This window comes from Salmo salar, chromosome 16 (genome assembly GCF_965601325.2).
Source record: "Salmo salar chromosome 16, fSalSal1, whole genome shotgun sequence".
In the NCBI taxonomy this organism is placed as follows: Eukaryota; Metazoa; Chordata; class Actinopteri; order Salmoniformes; family Salmonidae; genus Salmo; species Salmo salar.
This window is the reverse complement of record NC_138306.1, coordinates 82,549,096-82,569,313: the sequence shown is the minus strand read 5'-3', so window position 1 is coordinate 82,569,313 and position 20,218 is coordinate 82,549,096. Positions and strand designations below refer to the sequence as shown.

General features: G+C 45.9%; 1 protein-coding gene across 1 annotated transcript in view; it reads right to left on the bottom strand.

Annotated features, from left to right (window-relative positions):
- LOC106574841 (Krueppel-like factor 7) overlaps positions 1-20,218 on the bottom strand; it is a 52,261-nt gene that overhangs the window by 11,333 nt on the left and 20,710 nt on the right. The window contains exon 2 of the mRNA XM_082963038.1: positions 5,980-6,619. Coding sequence (XP_082819164.1) covers positions 5,980-6,619 — 640 coding nt within the window. The remainder of the gene's footprint in view (positions 1-5,979; positions 6,620-20,218) is intronic.

Genomic DNA, 20,218 nt, shown 5'->3' with positions numbered 1-20,218 from the left:
AGCCCAACACCGTGCAGGACGTTTGGCATTTGCCAGAAAACACCAAGATTGGCAAATTCGCCACTGGCGCCCTGTGCTCTTCACAGATGAAAGCAGGTTCACACTGTGACAGACGTGACAGAGTCTGGAGACACCGTGGAGAACGTTCTGCAACATCCTCCAGCATGACCGGTTTGGCGGTGGGTCAGTCATGGTGTAGGGTGGCATTTCTTTGGGGGGCCGCACAGCCCTCCATGTGCTCGCCAGAGGTAGTCTGACTGCCATTAGGTACCGAGATGAGATCCTCAGACCCCTTGTGAGACCATATGCTGGTGCGGTTGGCCCTGGGTTCCTCCTAATGCAAGACAATGCTAGACCTCATGTGGCTGGAGTGTGTCAGCAGTTCCTGCAAGAGGAAGGCATTGATGCTATGGACTGGCCCGCCCGTTCCCCAGACCTGAATCCAATTGAGCACATCTGGGACATCATGTCTCGCTCCATCCACCAACGCCACGTTGCACCACAGACTGTCCAGGAGTTGGCGGATGCTTTAGTCCAGGTCTGGGAGGAGATCCCTCAGGAGACCATCCGCCACCTCATCAGGAGCATGCCCAGGCGTTGTAGGGAGGTCATACAGGCACGTGGAGGCCACACACACTACTGAGCCTCATTTTGACTTGTTTTAAGGACATTACATCAAAGTTGGATCAGCCTGTAGTGTGGTTTTCCACTTTCATTTTGAGTGTGACTCCAAATCCAGACCTCCATGGGTTGATAAATTGGATTTCCATTGATTATTTTTGTGTGATTTTGTTGTCAGCACATTCAACTATGTAAAGAAAAAAGTATTTAATAAGATTATTTCTTTCATTCAGATCTAGGATGTGTTGTTTAAGTGTTCCCTTTATTATTTTGAGCAGTATATATATATATAGATAGATAGATAGATAGATATATATAGATATCTATCTATCTATCTATCTATCTATCTATCTATCTATCTATCTATATATTATATATATATATATATATATATATATATATATATATACTATAAATATATATATATATATATACTATAAATATATCTATATATATACTATAAATATATCTATATATATACTATAAATATATCTATATATATACTATAAATATATATACTATAAATATATAAATATATAAATCTATCTATATCTCTATATACTATAAATATATAAATCTATCTATCTATCTCTATATATATATATATACACTATAATATAACCTATAAAATATAATATCATCTATATACTATAACTTATATAATATATATACTATAATATAACCCATATTATATAATCTATATACTATAATATAATGTATATACTATAATATAACCTATATAATATAATATCATCTATATACTATAACTTATATAATATATATACTATAATATAACCCATATAATATCATCTATATACTATAATATAATGTATATACCATAATATAACTTATACAATATAACCTATATAATATATATACTATAATATAACTTATACAATATAACCTATATAATATATATACTATAATATAACTTATATAATATCACCTATATAATATATATACTATAATATAACTTATATAATATAACCTATATAATATATATATACTATAATATAAGTTATATAATATCACCTATATAATATATATACTATAATATAACTTATATAATAGCTCCCCAGTGTGCTTGGATGGTTTAATGAGGCACGGTTTGTACCAGCAGTTGTCACACGTTTTATATCTCTCTTCAAGAGCTCCATCCAATCCACATAACACTTGCTTCATCAGCTTTCAGAATGCAATTAAGAAAGGAAGGAAGCATTTTGTGGTTTACAGTGCTTTTATAATGACCTGCCTGCTATCTCCCCAACCGAGCTGCTGAAGAACTGAAAAGGTACATTACCATAATAAAGCAAATGGGATGACGTGTGTCAGCAGGTGAAAATGTTTTTAGGAGGACTAGCCCCCTCTTCCTCCTTGGGCCAGCCTTCTTTGGTGTTACTCTGATGTTGTCCATAAGGAATTCACTACTCAACTACTTAAAATACCAGAGGCCATTCTTATAATGAGAGGCTAGCTGAGTGGTAGGTAACAGAGGCCATTCTTATCTTTAGAGGCTAGCTTGGTGGTGGGTAACAGAGGTGCCAGGTGTATAACAGAGTACTTATCACTCACATCCAACTCATTCCCCAACACGGGTTCACATTTTCCCCTATCCTCCCCTTCTCTCTAGCCCCATCCTCCTCTCCTCTCCTCTAGCCCCATCCTCCCCTCTCCTCTGTCCTTTCCTCTCCTCTAGCCCCATCCTCCCCTCTCCTCTAGCCCCATCCTCCTCTCCTCTCTCCTTTCCTCTCCTCTAGCCCCATCCTCCCTCTCCTCTAGCCCCATCCTCCTCTCTCCTCTAGCCCCATCCTCCTCTCTCCTCTAGCCCCATCCTCCTCTCTCCTCTAGCCCCATCCTCCTCTCCTCTCTCCTCCTCTCTCCTCTAGCCCCATCCTCCTCTCTCCTCTAGCCCCATCCTCCTCTCTCCTCTAGCCCCATCCTCCTCTCCTCTCTCCTTTCCTCTCCTCTAGCCCCATCCTCCCCTCTCCTCTGTCCTTTCCTCTCCTCTAGCCCCATCCTCCTCTCTCCTCTGTCCTCCCTCCTCTCTCCTCTCCTCTAGCCCCATCCTCCTCTCTCCTCTAGCCCCATCCTCCTCTCTCCTCTAGCCCCACCTCCTCTGCCCCACCTCCTCTCTCCTCTAGCCCCATCCTCCTCTCTCCTCTAGCCCCATCCTCCCTCTCCTCTAGCCCCATCCTCCCTCTCCTCTAGCCCCATCCTCCTCTCCTCTCTCCTCCCTCTCCTCTAGCCCCATCCTCCTCTCCTCTCTCCTTTCCTCTCCTCTAGCCCATCCTCCTCTCCTCTGTCATTTCCTCTCCTCTAGCCCCATCCTCCCCTCTCGTCTGTTCTTTCCTCTCCTCTGTCCTTTCCTCTCCTCTGTCCTTTCCTCTCCTCTGTCCTTTCCTCTCCTCTAGCCATATCCTCCCCTCTCATCTCCTCTAGCCTTAAAAACAAGAGGGGCAGATTTAGGTCTGGCCCACTCCCTCCCTCCCTCACACCGGCCAATTATAGTCCTGGGAGGCATGGATGCCTGACTCAGTCTCCTAGCAACGGGGTAAGGGATGAAACACGAGGAGGAGGCAGCTAGTGCAGCTGGCTGGATCTGGCATTGGCAGCACACGCCGCTGTGCCACTAGCCAATTACCACTCACGCTGGCAGAAAAGAATGCAGTTGCCTAGCAACCTGCACTGTAACGCTGTACATTCTTGGTGGGGGTAGGGGGTGTGGTGGTTGTGAGGGGGGAGGCATAGTGGAGAGAGCATCGATACAGGCTGAGACCAGTGCCTAGAGCACAGCATATAACCACTCCAGCTACACACTCCTGCATTGATAGGCTATGGTTGCCTAGCAACTAACACACACACACACACACACACACACACACACACACACACACACACACACACACACACACACACACACATACACACACGACCCAGCCTCTCAGGTGCCTGAGTTGTGGTTAACTGCATTTCCTCCATTAGCTGGAGATGGACCGGGGTATCGTGATCTCTGAGGTCATTATGGGGGCACTGGGAAAGCACTTTACAGACCAGTACTACTCACTCCTACACTTTTACTGTTACACTCGTCAATGCTGGCTTCCTTTATATGAGCAGAGAGGGAGAGTGTGTGGGGTGTGGGCGTGCATGTGGGGTGTGCGGCAGGGGAGAGAAGGGAGAGATGGAGGAGACAGAGAGAGGAGGGGAGGAGGAGGAGGCAGGACAGAGAGAGACGTGTTTTTACTCTTCCTCTCTTCAAAATCGAATTGCACACTTCCTTATCTGTGTTCAAACCTCCATTCATAAAACTCACTGCAGGGACGTGTCATTTCCACAAAGTCTGCTCGATTCCAGCTCTATTGTTCATATCTTCTCTGTCAGTCATTTATGGGAATAACAAGTGAAGAAAGGAGGGGTTTGAGTCATGCCCTGATGATTGAACGAGAGGCCCATGGCACTATGTCTCCGACAGATGTTTCTACCTCTCCTCCTCAGTGCTCGGTCACTGTCTCGGTTCTGTCAGTGGCTAAAGTAACTATTTCAGCTAGCTATAACACTGACCCTGCTCTTTTAGAGCCAGCATGTCACTGAACAGTACAGGTGGACTGAGATGTTTCTACCTCTCCTCCTCAGTGCTCGGTCACTGTCTTGGTTCTTTATGTCTCTGAGTGACTAAAACAACTGTTCCAGCTATACTCTCTTCCATGTGTTCCAGCTATACTCTCTTCCATGTGTTCCAGCTATACTCTCTTCCATGTGTTCCAGCTATACTCTCTTCCATGTGTTCCAGCTATACTCTCTTCCATGTGTTCCAGCTATACTCTCTTCCATGTGTTCCAGCTATACTCTCTTCCATGTGTTCCAGCTATACTCTCTTCCATGTGTTCCAGCTATACTCTCTTCCATATGTTCCAGCTATACTCTCTTCCATGTGTTCCAGCTATACTCTCTTCCATGTGTTCCAGCTATACTCTCTTCCATGTGTTCCAGCTATACTCTCTTCCATGTGTTCCAGCTATACTCTCTTCCATGTGTTCCAGCTATACTCTCTTCCATGTGTTCCAGCTATCCCTCACTCTCTTCCATGTGTTCCAGCTATATCTCACTCTCTTCCATGTGTTCCAGCTATATCCCTCACTCTCTTCCATGTGTTCCAGCTATATCCCTCACTCTGGAATGGACCCCGACTCTAAATGGGAAGCTAGTGTGGATATTGGAACAGACCTGTTGAGGCTGTAGAACTGACATGGAGCGTTAGAGTCGGGGTCTATTCCATTTCAATTCAGGAAGTGAACTAAAATTCTAATTCAAATTCTCCTCAATGCCTTTCAATAAGAGAACAAAAAAAACAAAAAAATCTGAATTGGTTTGGTTTACTTTTTGAATTGACTGGAATTTAAATGGAATTGACCCCAAACCTGGTTAGCATACAGGTGTTTGAGAAGTGCCAGACTTATCCTATAGAAAGAGTACGTAGAGGGATACGGGGCGGCAGACTAAAATAAACTGGGAAACCACGGCTTATCCAGGTCAATCCATCAATCACGGGGCAGTTAGTCACTCTGCGGACAGTTTCCTGACGGAGGTCTGAGTGGTTTGGGATTGAGATTGAGGAGAGTGAGAATTATGGCCATTTCCCCCTCCGGAAATCTGCTGAGGAAGTAGTGTGGTAACCTTGAGGAGGAATACTGATAGCAGAGTATACTGAGGGTACAGGCAGCGCTGAAGAGTACTGAAGTACTCATTTTGGGTGCTGGTGCCAGGACTCTAAGTTTAGGTGGTAATTCTATTTTAGGGCCAATATTCTATAATTGGAGGAGCCAGTGAGCACTGACCCAGGGTTAGGGTTAGACGAGGAAGAGGATGAAGAGGCTGAGTAGGAGGTAGAGGATGATAAAGAAGATCTGTGGATCTGTTCTGTAATTCATAAATGAGGCTCCGTTCACAGAAAAGACCATGATGAGTACCAGGTATGATTGAAGAGAACCTGAGCTAAAAGTAAGGAACGTGAAACATGGATGGACGAGGGATGTCTAAGAAGGTAATGCATGATGCGTAGTAGTTGTGATGGTGTTGGTCTGTAGAGTCTGTCTGAGAGCTCGCCCTGCCTGTTAACGACTCAGATGATCTACCTCTTTGATAAATGATACTTATGTTTTCAGATTAAGTGACTTTCCCTGGGCAGAAGTGAACATAATTAAGCTTGCCTAGTGCAATGGGATGGAACAGAATAGTCCCAAAAGTGCCGTACATTTGGTATTCAAGGCAGGCTCAATCTGATGCTCAATGTATCTGAAATAAAAACCAATGCTATTTCAACTGTGCTGTAGACTGCAGCGTAGTGCTGATGAGTGTCACCTGTGTGTGTCCTCTGGTGTGCCTTGAGATGGGAGCTCTTGGTGTAGACCTTCCTGCAGCCGTTAAACTGGCAGCGGTGGACCCTCTTCTTGTTCTCAGAGATACCCCCCACGCCCATCACACACGTGCCCCCCTGCTCGCCGTCGCTGTGCCCGCCTGTGGTGTCATGCCTTGTGGGCAGGGGTGGCGCGTTTGTCGCCGCCAGCCTGGCGGCGCTCAGCCCCACCTTCCTCGCCACCAGTTTGAGAGTGAGCGTGCCGTCCGCGGACGCCGTCAGAGTCTGGTGGGGGTCGGGCTTGACCAGGTGGCGTCCCAGCTCCGGGGACGAGGGCGGCGTCAGGGAGGTGACGGCGCTCAACTGGGCTGGGTGTACCCCTCCCCCTCCAGACCCTAACCCCACCCCGTCTCTAAGTTTGGCAGACTTCAAGGCCCCAGAGAGGTGCTTCCGAGAGGGGCAGAGCAGGGGCGGTAGAGGAGGGCTGGGGGGGTCCGGGAGGCTGGGGAGGAGGGGGTCTAGTAGGTCCTCTTCACTGTCCTCCTTCAGGTAGGCCGGGGTGAGCAGGCAGTCAAGCTCCTCGTCAAAGAGGTCCGACAGCCTCTTGGGCTCCGTCTGTAGATAACGCTCCAACTCCAGACATGTCTGAAGGGAGAAGGGAGAGGAGACGGGGTCAACATACACACTCACACATAAACCCTATGTCTTAACACTGATATACAGGTACTTGTATAGTGGTACTGGTATTCCCAGACTGGACTCATAACCTTGGCTGAAGCACATGCTACATAGAATGACTATAGTGCAGATTTCAGTGGAATACTGGAAAACGGTGCTGCTGGTGGTGAACATCCCTGTAAAGCTGGGTGGATATTTCCTGTTCGGATTTGTTCACTAGATCACCTCATTCAATTAAAAAACCCTGACAACTCACATAATTACTACGCCAGTCAGGGCTGGGTGATATGTGGAGCTCTCTCATCAACTGATATAATGGATCCAAGTGAGCAGGCAACTAAGGCAATTGATTGATTAATATTTCACCCCTGATGCCCTCAATTGCCCTTCGTGCCCACCACAGGAGGTTGGTGGCACCTTAATTGGGGAGGATGGGCTCGTGGTAATGACTGGAGCGGAATAGACGGGAATGGTATCAAATACATCAAACACATGGATGCCATTCCATTTGATGCCGTCCTCCCCTCAGCAGCCTCCTGTGGAGCCCACTCCCATACCCTATCATTCTGTATGTCTTTCTGACTGTAACATGTATACAGGTAGATCAGAGAAGACACATCCCTGATTGGCAGATGAGTGACCACCCTGATTAGAAGCACCTGCTGCTCGTCAGTTGTTCACCTGTGTTCCCTCCAAATGCTGTTCTGAATGAAAATGATTTGTACCTACACACTGAAGAAGGCTGCAGAGCCCAAACGTCCCTGATGCAGTGAAAATAAGAAAAAATAGATATATTTTATGCAACATCTTTTTGAGTGCGGACCTATCATACCTTTTTATATACGCGGAGAAAGACTGCTGCAGTATTTTTAGAACCCCAGGGAGGATAGTAGATGGTAGAACCAGCCCCACATTACCAGGCCTGGCAGCTCAGCAGAGATGGCTCATTACACACAGATTGATTACAATGGCTGGAGTGGGGAGAGGAGCCCTGAACCGACTAACCTTTCTCTCTCTCTCTCTTACACACAAGCACAGGTCTCTCTTTATTGAGCACAGATAAGCCATGCGTGCAGTTTTACAACCCTCAGATAGGGGAGAGGACAGATTTATTAAGTCATCAGTCTAGGGATTTCCTTCTGGTTTGGCCGTATGCTAAAATAACGGAATACTCCATCATAAACGCCCAGCATATACCTAGTAGACCAACTCCATCAGACAAAGCCTGGCTCTGGTCAAGAGGGACGTGTTGGGTTGGAGTTGCAGGGACGCTGTTCAGCACAGCAGCGCTCTCCGCACAAAACCATAAAGGCGTTTTGTTTGACGGCAGGGCCCCTCTCTCTCTCTCTCTCTCTCTCTCTCTCTCTCTCTCTCTTACTCTCTGATAGCTGTGAGTTGTGTTTGGCATGTAGAGGCTAAAGTACTCTGACAGTGGCAATGGGAGAAAACAGCACTGCTGCCGGGCCCTTATACTAACCATTTCAACTGAGCCAGAGGAGAATGACAGACAGCTCCATTATGGAGGTGGAGGAGGTACAGACGACATCCATCTGACAGATGAAGTTCATATATTTATTTATTTCACCTTTACTTAACCAGGTAGGCAAGTTGAGAACAAGTTCTCATTTACAATTGCGACCTGGCCAAGATAAAGCAAAGCAGTTTGACACATACAACAACACAGAGTTACACATGGAGTAAAACAAACATACAGTCAATAATATAGTAGAAAAATAAGTCTATATATAAAGTGAGCAAATGAGGTGAGATAAGGGAGGTAAAGGCAAAAAAAAGGCCATGGTGGCGAAGTAAATACAATATAGCAAGTAAAACACTGGAATAGTAGATTTGCAGCGGAGGAAAGTGCAAAGTAGAAATATAAATAATGGGGTGCAAAGGAGCAAAATAAATAAATAAATAAATACAGTAGAGGAAGAGGTAGTTGTTTGGGCTAGATTATAGATGGGCTATGTACAGGTGCAGTAATCTGTGAGCTGCTCTGACAGCTGGTGCTTAAAGCTAGTGAGGGAGGTAAGTGTTTCCAGTTTTAGAGATTTTTGAGGTTCGTTCCAGTCATTGGCAGCAGAGAACTGGAAGGAGAGGCGGCCGAAGGAGGAATTGGCTTTGGGGGTGACCAGAGCGATATACCTGCTGGAGCGCGTGCTACATGTGGGTGCTGCTATGGTGACCAGCGAGCTGAGATAAGGGGTAACTTTACCAAGCAGGGTCTTGTAGATGAACTGGAGCCAGAGGGTTTGGCGACGAGTATGAAGTGAGGGCCAGCCAACGAGAGCATACAGGTCGCAGTGGTGGGTAGTATAAGGGGCTTTGGTGACAAAACGGATGGCACCTTGATAGACTGCATCCAATTTATTGAGTAGGGTATTGGAGGCTATTTGGTAAATGACATCGCCGAAGTCGAGGATTGGTAGGATGGTCAGTTTTACGAGGGTATGTTTGGCAGCATGAGTGAAAGATGCTTTGTTGCGAAATAGGGAGCCCATTCTAGATTTAACTTTGGTTTGGAGATGTTTGATGTGAGTCTGGAAGGAGAGTTTACAGTCTAACCAGACACCTAGGTATTTGTAGTTGTCCACATATTCTAAGTCAGAACCGTCCAGAGTAGTGATGCTGGACGGGTGGGAAGGTGCAGGCAGCGATCGGTTGAAGAGCATGCATTTAGTTTTACCTGCGTTTAAGAGCAGTTGGTGGCCACGGAAGGAGAGTTGTATGGCATTGAAGCTCGTCTGGAGGTTAGTTAACACAGTGTCCAATGAAGGGCCAGAAGTATACAGAATGGTGTTGTCTCCGTAGAGGTGGATCAGAGAATCACCAGCAGCAAGAGCGACATCATTGATGTATACAGAGAAGAGTCGGCCCAATAATTGAACCCTGTGGCACCCCCATAGAGACTGCCAGAGGCCCGGACAACAGGCCCTCTGATTTGACACACTGAACTCTATCAGAGAAGTAGTTGGTGAACCAGGCGAGGCAGTCATTTGAGAAACCAATATAACTACCTCCCCCTGTTGTTTCTGTGTTCTGCACTCTAAAAATACAACAGTTTTTAATTATTTGTATCTGTTGCTAGGTAATACTGTTTTGGGGGGGGACTGTTAAACTAATTTGCATATTAACGTAAAATTGTAAGCACCCCCAAGAGTGTGTCAATAGAGAAATGCTGCGGAAATATCTTTCTTACCTGTTATAATGGGGACATATTTTAAGATGCTTTTAAAAAATAACCTTTTCCGGGTTTTACTGTTCCTGTGATTGCTGTGGTCGTTGTAAAATGTAATTGGAATGAACTGAATTTACGAGGGAGGCAATTTAAGTGTTGGCGACATTAAGAAGTGATAAGAAAATGGTATGCTACAATCTTCACTGAATTCAAAAGGGAGAACAATCATCGATACAGCCATTGGTCACTGTCTGAGTCTGCTAACACTAGTTAGGTCACTGTCTGAGTCTGCTAACACTAGTGAGCTCACTGTCTGAGTCTGCTAACACTAGTGAGCTCACTGTCTGAGTCTGCTAACACTAGTGAGCTCAATATGCTCATGCAGTGTATAGTTCATGATGTGGACACGTTCAGCTTTCATGATTCATTTCAAGCTATTGCCCTCCCTCCCTCCCTCCCTCCCTCCCTCCCTCCCTCCCTCCCTCCCTCCCTCCCTCCCTCCCTCCCCATGGGGTTACGAGTAAAGAAAGAAAGAGGGGGAAGTAAAAATGGACGAGGAAGAGAGATGGCTGGAGAGGGAGAAGGGGAAAAGAGATGGAGAGAGAGACATGAGGGACAGAAATGAGGTATGGAAGAGAAACAGATGGAGGGAGAGTGAAGGAGGGGCTGAGGAAGACCGAGAATAACCGGGTGAATGAAAGAGGGAGGGTGTGAAAAAAGGGGAGGCCGAGAGCGAGAGAGGGAGCGAGGGCTTGCCTTGGCTCTCACAGTGGGAAGTAAAACCAATCCTGGGCCTGTGACATTCACCGTAACGGTATCCTCACAGCAGGCTAACTAACACACGGCCAGGAGCCTTGCACTCTGAATACACACCTCATGGAAAGGAGAGATGAGACTGCACTCTGAATACACACCTCAGGGAAAGGTGAGATGAGACTGCACTCTGAATACACACCTCAGGGAAAGGAGAGATGAGACTGCACTCTAAATACACACCTCAGGGAAAGGTGAGATGAGACTGCACTCTGAATACACACCTCAGGGAAAGGTGAGATGAGACTGCACTCTGAATACACACCTCAGGGAAAGGAGAGATGAGACTGCACTCTGAATACACACCCCAGGGAAAGGTGAGATGAGACTGCACTCTGAATACACACCTCAGGGAAAGGTGGGATAAGGCTGCACTGTAGCAGTTCCGTAGCAGTAAATGTAGGTCTCTACCTGGTACAGCCAGAAGAGGACTGGCCCTCCCCTCTGAGACTGGTTCCTCTCTACCCAGAAGAGGACTGGCCCTCCCCTCTGAGACTGGTTCCTCTCTACCCAGAAGAGGACTGGCCCTCCCCTCAGACTGGTTCCTCTCTACCCAGAAGAGGGCTGGCCACCCCTCAGAGCCTGGTTCCTCTCTACCCAGTACAGCCAGAAGAGGGCTGGCCACCCCTCTGAGACTGGTTCCTCTCTACCCAGTACAGCCAGAAGAGGACTGGCCACCCCTCAGAGCCTGGTTCCTCTCTACCCAGTACAGCCAGAAGAGGACTGGCCACCCCTCTGAGACTGGTTCCTCTCTACCCGGTACAGCCAGAAGAGGACTGGCCCTCCCATCTGAGACTGGTTCCTCTCTACCCAGAAGAGGACTGGACACCCCTCTGAGACTGGTTAATCTCTACCCAGAAGAGGACTGGCCCTCCCCTCAGACTGGTTCCTCTCTACCCAGAAGAGGACTGGCCACCCCCTCTGAGACTGGTTCCTCTCTACCCAGAAGAGGACTGGCCCTCCCCTCTGAGACTGGTTCCTCTCTACCCACTACAGCCAGAAGAGGACTGGCCCTCCCCTCTGAGACTGGTTCCTCTCTACCCAGAAGAGGACTGGTCACCCCCTCTGAGACTGGTTCCTCTCTACCCAGAAGAGGACTGGCCACCCCTCTGAGACTGGTTCCTCTCCACCCGGTATGCTGATGTAAAAGGGGCTTTATGAAACACATTCGATGTATTGAATATGAGTATAGGTCAGTGATGTCAGGTGACCTGTGTTGAGGAGGAGAGTGTATGCCAGTGGAGAGGTTTAAAAACATTGGATTGGTGTAAGATAAGCGTGGGCTAGGAGGACTTTCCACCATATTTCTTACAACTTCCCTTTTAAACCCAGGAAGGGAAGTGAACAGTGCTTTAGTCAAAGGGCTAGAGAATTGGGATACAGACAGGGTGTCTGAGGGGTTTATTGGAAGGTAGAAGATGAAGAGAAGATGGAGGGCTGGGAGAGACTATCTCTCTCATTAAAGGAATATTGTTCAAGAGAAGGAATTATTCAGCATTTTCTTCACTTGTCTGTGTATCTTTCTCTGCAATGTGTGTGGTTTTCCTCTCGTTGTCAGGTTTAAAAGCAGTGCTCTGGCATCCCTCGGAGGCTGATGTCTCCAAAAGGGCAAGATGGGGAGGCAGGTAGCCTAGTGGTTAGAGCGTTGGACTAGTAACCGAAAGGTTGCAAAATCAAATCCCTGAGCTGACAAGGTAAAAATCTATCGTTCTGCCCCTGAACAAGGCAGTTAACCCACTGTTCCTAGATCGTCATTGAAAATAAGAATTTGTTCTTAACTGACTTGCCAAGTTAAGTAAAATAAAAGATAAAGAGGACTTAACAGGCCACCCCTGACAGAGTAATTGACTGACACTGATCTAAAAAGTCAACATGGATCATCTCCACACAAAGATATCTTTAAGTCTTTCAGGTTTAAAGCAGACTCCTTTTCTATGCATGACTTATAAGAAAAGAGAAACCCTCTTTGGGCTGCCAAGTTGGAGCGGAACTGAGGTGAAGTTATCCAATGACCTGCTGCACAAGCAAAATCGTCCAAATACGGATCTTTCCACTCCAACTTGGCGGTCCATTTAGTGCTAACAGTGAAGACATGCCCACAGCCAACAGTTGCATTCAGCCCTAACCCTGTCTGAGTCAGCATGTTGGGCAAACAAACAGTCCGTGATATGACATTTTGCTGCTATGATAACAAAGCCTTTGGGTGGACCTGAGCTGTGTGTTAGTGAGTTAGTCACCAAGCCACCAGGGATATTATTTATGGCTGGAGAACTGACCTGCCCCCCCCTCCCCCTCCCCCCCACCCACACACACACACACACACACACACACACCTCACAAAACAAAGATAGGAGGGGACCCACAGATGCAGACAAAGCAGATTATCAATCCTAGCACACACACACACTTCCCACATACACACATACTATAATTTTACCTGGACGTATGTACACACTTTCCCAGGGCGGGATTTATGAACCGGGCACACAAGGCATCACTTTCCCGGGGCCCTCTACTTCCAAGCGTCAAGATTTTGTTTTTCAGTCGGGGCCCCCCAGATAGCATACAACCATGTTATAAGCCATGCTTATAAATGGCTAAATGTTCTCTCAGTCACATGACAAAATGTGAAGAACAGCATGATAAAACTACAAATGTTTCTCTCTGCCCCATGGCAAAATGTGTTGAACAAACCCCTCAACAGCTATCTAGTATTCTTACGCTTGACAGAGGCTCTCTCCAATACTAGTTTTTGTTTTCCTTCTCACACCAAGCTAGTCAGTGGCTTACCCAGACAGAGTGAGTCATGTGTCACACGCTGAAGTGAGAGCAGCTCAGAATAGAGAACAAAACACCACAGAGCCAATCGTCAGGCTGGGGTGAACTATACAGATAACAATGTTGTTCCCCTATATATATATCCTATCTAACTTCTACATATAGTAGAGTATCCTGCCTCTGTCTTAGCCTCTACCACTGCAGTACAACTGTTACCCCATCTATCTCAACACAGCCTTCCCCCAATATTCATTCCCACCCACATGGCCACCACTAGTGCCTTCCCTGCAGATACCAAGCCTGCCAACACACGCTATCCCTCCTCTCGCCCCCTTTAGCATCCCTCCCCTCAGCCCAGCACACAGCACGCCATTAGTATCAAAGTGCTAGCTAAGCTACCACCCACGGTTGTCTGCCTGGCTGACTGCTGGAGAGGCTGGTAAAAACAGAGGTTAGCCTATAAAAACAAACAGATTTCATAGACCCCTGACTTGAGGCCAGAACACAAGACACTTAAGTGAGATAAGGTGGATATGGGTCATTAATGTTGTGAAGATTTAATCCTGTTGCTTCAGTGCCGTTATTTGCTAGTTAGTGGCCAGCCTGTTAGCTTGCATGATTCTTGCCATTCTCCTTCGACCTCTCATCAACGAGCTGTTTTCACCCACAGGACTGCCGCTGACTGGATGTTTTGTGTTTCTCACACCATTTTCGGTAAACTCTAGAGAGTCCGTGGGAGAGAACCATTATCGTGAATGGGGTGGTGTACCTAATAAACTGGCCACCGAGTATATAGTGGAATCACTATTAGCTCCATGAAATCTGCATCGATATGGGTCATCTGTCAAGTCAGGTGCCTGTTCTCCACCCCTCAACCAGTATTCTACAAGAGCACAGACACAAGGGACAATAGACACACCGGTCTCTACATTGCAGATGAGCTGAAGGCAGTCATCAATGACCTTGGACCACAGAAGGTATTTGCACTGGTGACAGACAATGCTGCGAAAATGAAGGCTGCTTGGTCTAAAGTGGAGGAGTCCTACCCTCATATCACACCCATTGGCTGTGCTGCTCATGCATTGAATCTGCTCCTCAAGGACATCATGGCACTGAAAACAATGGATACACTCTACAAGAGAGCCAAGGAAATGGTTAGGTATGTGAAGGGTCATCAAGTTATAGCAGCAATCTACCTCACCAAGAAAAGTGAGAAGAATAAGAGCACCACATTGAAGCTGCCCAGCAACACCCGTTGGGGTGGTATTGTCATCATGTTTGACAGTCTCCTGGAGGGGAAGGAGTCTCTCCAAGAAATGGCCATATCACAGTCTGCCTATATGGACAGCCCCATCAAGAGGATCCTCCTGGATGATGTATTTTGGGAGGGAGTGGTAAGCAGCCTGAAACATATAGCAGTAGCCATTGCATGGATTGAGGGAGACAATGCCATCCTGTCTGATGTTCAGACTCTGCTTGCAGATGTAAGAGAAGAAATCCGTACTGCCCAGCCCACTTCACTGTTGCTCCAAGCAGAGGAAACTGCAGTTCTGAAATACATCAAAAAGCGTGAAGACTTCTGCCTGAAGCCCATAAATGCCGCAGCGTACATGTTGGACCCCAAGTATGCTGGCAAGAGCATCCTGTCTGGTGCATAGCTCAACAACGCCTATGGTGTCATCACTACCATATCTCACCACCTTGGCCTGGATGAGGGAAAGGTTATTGGCATTCTGGCGAAGTACACTTTCAAGCAAGGGCTTTGGGATGGAGATATGCCATATGCGATATGGCAGTCGTGTCAACATATCTCATCAGCTACCTGGTGGAAGGGACTTTGTGGATCTGAGACTCTTTCCCCTGTTGCCTCCATCATCCTCCAAATCCCACCAACATCAGCCACCTCAGAGTGCAATTGGTCCTTGTTTAGGAACACACAAACCAAAGCACGCAACAGGCTGACCAATACAAGGTTTGAAAAATTGGTGGACATCCAGGCAAATTTGAGGCTTTTTGAGCCTGACAACGAGCAATCCTCAACAAGGTTGGAAAGTGACAGTGAAGATGAGGCCTCAGAGTCTGATGTTCAAGAGGTGGACATTGAGGAGGTCCAGGGAAAAGACATGGAAGCCTGAGAGGAAGACAACCAAAGCTTTAGTTTCTAGACTATCATTTTACAGATGTATGTTGAAAATGCTTTTGGGAGATGCGATTGATCATTGGGGATCATTCAATATTCCCTTTCTTTTGTTAAGTGAAATCATCCCATGTGAAGAGTCAACTCATTTAATTAAAGATCAATTCTTAACTAAACAGTTTTTTATATTTCTATTGGAAGGATTTAATCATTTGCAATTATGTCTACTTATGATAAGGTAAAAGGTTTATGTTTCTGTCTCCATATGATATGGTAAATATATCCAATCCAAAAAACATCTACATTTAAATGGTATTAATATTAATTAGCATATATTTCCATTAATTCCCATATATTCCCGTTAATTCCCACGGAAAGTTTCCACCTCTGAATATTCCCCAAAATGTGCAAATCCTAGTTGTGGTACAGCCTGGATTCGAACAAGGGTGTCTGTAGTGATGCCTCTAGCACTGAGATGCAGTGCCTTAGAACACTGCGCCACTCGGGATCCATGGAGTGGTCGAGGTTAGGTTCAGCGAGATCTAACACCTTCTGCCACCACTTAAGAGGCGTTAGAGACCGGTGCAGCCAAGCAGAGCAGAGATGTGAGATAATTACACACACACAGCCCTTATCAGACGACATTACCCTCACAACATAATCTCCCAGATCAGGGCAGGTTTAAAAGGCTTTGCTCCCATATCCTTCACGGCAGGATTAAAGGGCTTTGCTCCCAGATACTTCAGGGCAGTTTTAAAGGGTTTTGCTACCAGATCCTTCAGAGCAGGTTTAAAGAGCTTTGCTCCCAGATCCTTCAGGGCAGGTATAAAGGCCTTTGCTCCCAGATCCTTCAGGGCAGGTTTAAAGGCCTTTGCTCCCAGATCCTTCAGGGCAGGTATAAAGGCCTTTGCTCCCAGATCCTTCAGGGCAGGTATAAAGGCCTTTGCTCCCAGATCCTTCAGGGCAGGTATAAAGGCCTTTGCTCCCAGATCCTTCAGGGCAGGTATAAAGGCCTTTGCTCCCAGATCCTTCAGGGCAGGTATAAAGGCCTTTGCTCCCAGATCCTTCAGGGCAGGTATAAAGGCCTTTGCTCCCAGATCCTTCAGGGCAGGTTTAAATGGCTTTGCTCCCAGATCATTTAGGGCAGGTTTAAATGGCTTTGCTCCCAGATCCTTCAGGGCAGGTTTAAATGGCTTTGCTCCCAGATCATCCAGGGCAGGTTTAAATGGCTTTGCTCCAAGATCCTTCAGGGCAGGTTTAAATGGCTTTACTCCCAGATCATCCAGGGCAGGTTTAAATGGCTTTGCTCCAAGATCCTTCAGGGCAAGTTTAAAGGGCTTTGCTCCCAGATCCTTCAGGGCAGGTTTAAAGGGCTTGGCAAGCATGGTTCCTGATGATAAGACACTTCAGCTGGCTGTTCAAGCCAAAGCGCTCCCCCCGTGTACCCGGATCGGTAAACAACATTGAACATTCATTTGGTGCAATTAAAAAGTCGATTTGGGGCCTCTCCCTGAAACCTGCTTACCAGGTTGGTCTGAATAATGTCCATAGATACCTCAGTGCTAATCAAGAAATCATACATCTGCACAGAGAAGCTCACAGAGAGAGCCACACGAGACAAGAACCAATAATATCCCACACGTATGCTCCCTACTCCTCAACCATGCTGATCTATTTCAGACAGACAGGAGTTATACCACCAGTCAGACAAGGACCAATGTGTGGAGCTAACAGGAGTTATACCACCAGTCAGACAGGGACCAACGTGTGGAGCTAACAGGAGTTACACCACCAGTCAGACAGGGACCAACGTGTGGAGCTAACAGGAGTTATACCACCAGTCAGACAGGGACCAACGTGTGGAGCTAACAGGAGTTATACCACCAGTCAGACAGGGACCAACGTGTGGAGCTAACAGGAGTTATACCACCAGTCTGACAGGGACCAACGTGTGGAGCTAACAGGAGTTATACCACCAGTCAGACAGGGACCAACGTGTGGAGCTAACAGGAGTGACCTGGCCTTCTCTTCCTGGTGCAGCCAATCCAAAACGTTGACAGTGAAGTGCAGTCAGCACTGAGAGTAAAGAAAGGGGAGCTTCAATCAAGGAAAGAGCTGAGGTCAAGCTTCCTGCTATACTAGATGGACCCCACATTTTCTGGCCACTTTGGATGTCAGAGACTAACTCCAGCCAAACATCTCTAAACTATGACAATCAGTCATGGAGGGAAGGAACAGGGAAGTAGAAAGCCATTCAGGAAGCCCTCTTTCCTCCAGGGAAAGACCACCGCTCACAGGGTGCAGAGAGATTGCAGACCTGGTGACCTCTAAACGGACTGGAAAGACATTTCCCATTGCTTTTCTGCCGCAACACTGTTAGCTGCTCACCGACACTACCCCCACACATCTTTCTTCAGCCAATGATCCAGCATGGCAGCTCATTTCAGCTGGCTGCAAACCTGAGTTATGTCCCAAATGGCACCCTATTCTCTTTGGGCCTAGGTCAAAAGTAGTGTACTATATAGGGAATAGGTTCCTAGTCAAAAGTAGCGCACTACATAGGGAATAGGGCCCTGGTCAAAAGTAGTGCACTACATAGGGAATAGGGTCCTGGTCAAAAGTAGTGCACTACATAGGGAATAGAGAGAGTCCTGGTCAAAAGTAGTGCACTACATAGGGAATAGGGTCCTGGTCAAAAGTAGTGCACTACATAGGGAATAGAGAGAGTCCTGGTCAAAAGTAGTGCACTACATAGGGAATAGGGTCCTGGTCAAAAGTAGTGCACTGCATAGGGAATAGGGCCCTAGTCAAAAGTAGTAGCACTACATAGGAAATAGGGTGTCATTTGGGACAGGATGATAGTGTGCTCTGACTGCAACAACCCCACCTCACAGTTAGGCTTAGATCATAATTCAATGCCAATAAAAACAGCAGGGAGTTGTACACTTCCACTTGATACATGCTGTCAGCATACAACCGATTGTCAGCATACAACCGATTGTCAGCATACAACCGATTGTCAGCATACAACCGATTGTCAGCATACAACCGATTGTCAGCATACAACCGATTGTCAGCATACAAATCTGTCAGTATACAACCGTGTGTCAGTATATAACTGTCAGTATACAACCGTGTGTCAGTACATAACTGTCAGTATACAACCGATTGTCAGTATATAGCTGTCAGTATACAACCGTTTGTCAGTATATAACTGTCAGTATACAACCGTTTGTCAGTATATAACTGTCAGTATACAACCGTTTGTCAGTATATAACTGTCAGTATACAACCGATTGTCAGTATACAACCGATTGTCAGTATATAACTGTCAGTATACAACCGATTGTCAGTATATAACTGTCAGTATACAACTGTCAGTATACAACCGTTTGTCAGTATATAACTGTCAGTATACAACCGATTGTCAGTTTATAACTGTCAGTGTACAACCGATTGTCAGTATATAGCTGTCAGTATACAACCATTTGTCAGTATATAACTGTCAGTATACAACCGATTGTCAGTTTATAACTGTCAGTCTTCAACCGATTGTCAGTATATAACTGTCAGTATACAACCGATTGTCAGTATATATGTCACGTGCTGACCAGTAAAGGTGTTATTTGTTATTATAGTTTGGTCAGGACGTGGCGGGGGGTATTTGTTTTATGTGGTTCAGGGTGGTTGTGTGTTGTGTCCATGTAGAGAGGGGTATTTAATTTATTAGTCCAGGGTTTTTGGTTATTGTTCTATGTTAGTTTATTTCTATGTTCTGTCTAGTCATTCGTATTTCTATGTTTAGTTAATTGGTGTTGGGGCCTTCAGTTGGAGGCAGCTGTCTATCGTTGCCTCTGATTGAAGGTCCTATATTAGGGGTGTGTTTGTATTGTGGTTTGTGGGTAGTTGTATTCTGTTTTGTGTTCTTCACCTGACAGAACTGTTAGTGTCGTTTTCGTAATTGTATATGTGTTTCATTTTGTTTCACCTTCTTCAATATTTAAAAAGATGAGTATACGCTTCCCTGTTGCGTCTTGGTCCTCCACACACGACACCCGTTACAATATAGCTGTCAGTATACAACCGTTTGTCAGTATATAACTGTCAGTATACAACCGTTTGTCAGTATATAACTGTCAGTATACAACCGATTGTCAGTATATAACTGTCAGTATACAACCGTTTGTCAGTATATAACTGTCAGTATACAACCGTTTGTCAGTATATAGCTGTCAGTATACAACCGTTTGTCAGTATATAACTGTCAGTATATAACTGTCAGTATACAACCGTTTGTCAGTATATAACTGTCAGTATACAACAGTTTGTCAGTATACAACCGTTTGTCAGTATATAACTGTCAGTATACAACCGTTTGTCAGTATATAACTGTCAGTATACAACCGTTTGTCAGTATATAACTGTCAGTATACAACCGTTTGTCAGTATATAACTGTCAGTATACAACCGATTGTCAGTATACAACCGTGTGTCAGTATATAACTGTCAGTATACAACCGTGTGTCAGTATATAACTGTCAGTATACAACGGTTTGTCAGTATATAACTGTCAGTATACAACCGTTTGTCAGTATACAACTGTCAGTATACAACCGTGTGTCAGTATACAACTGTCAGTATATAACTGTCGGTATAC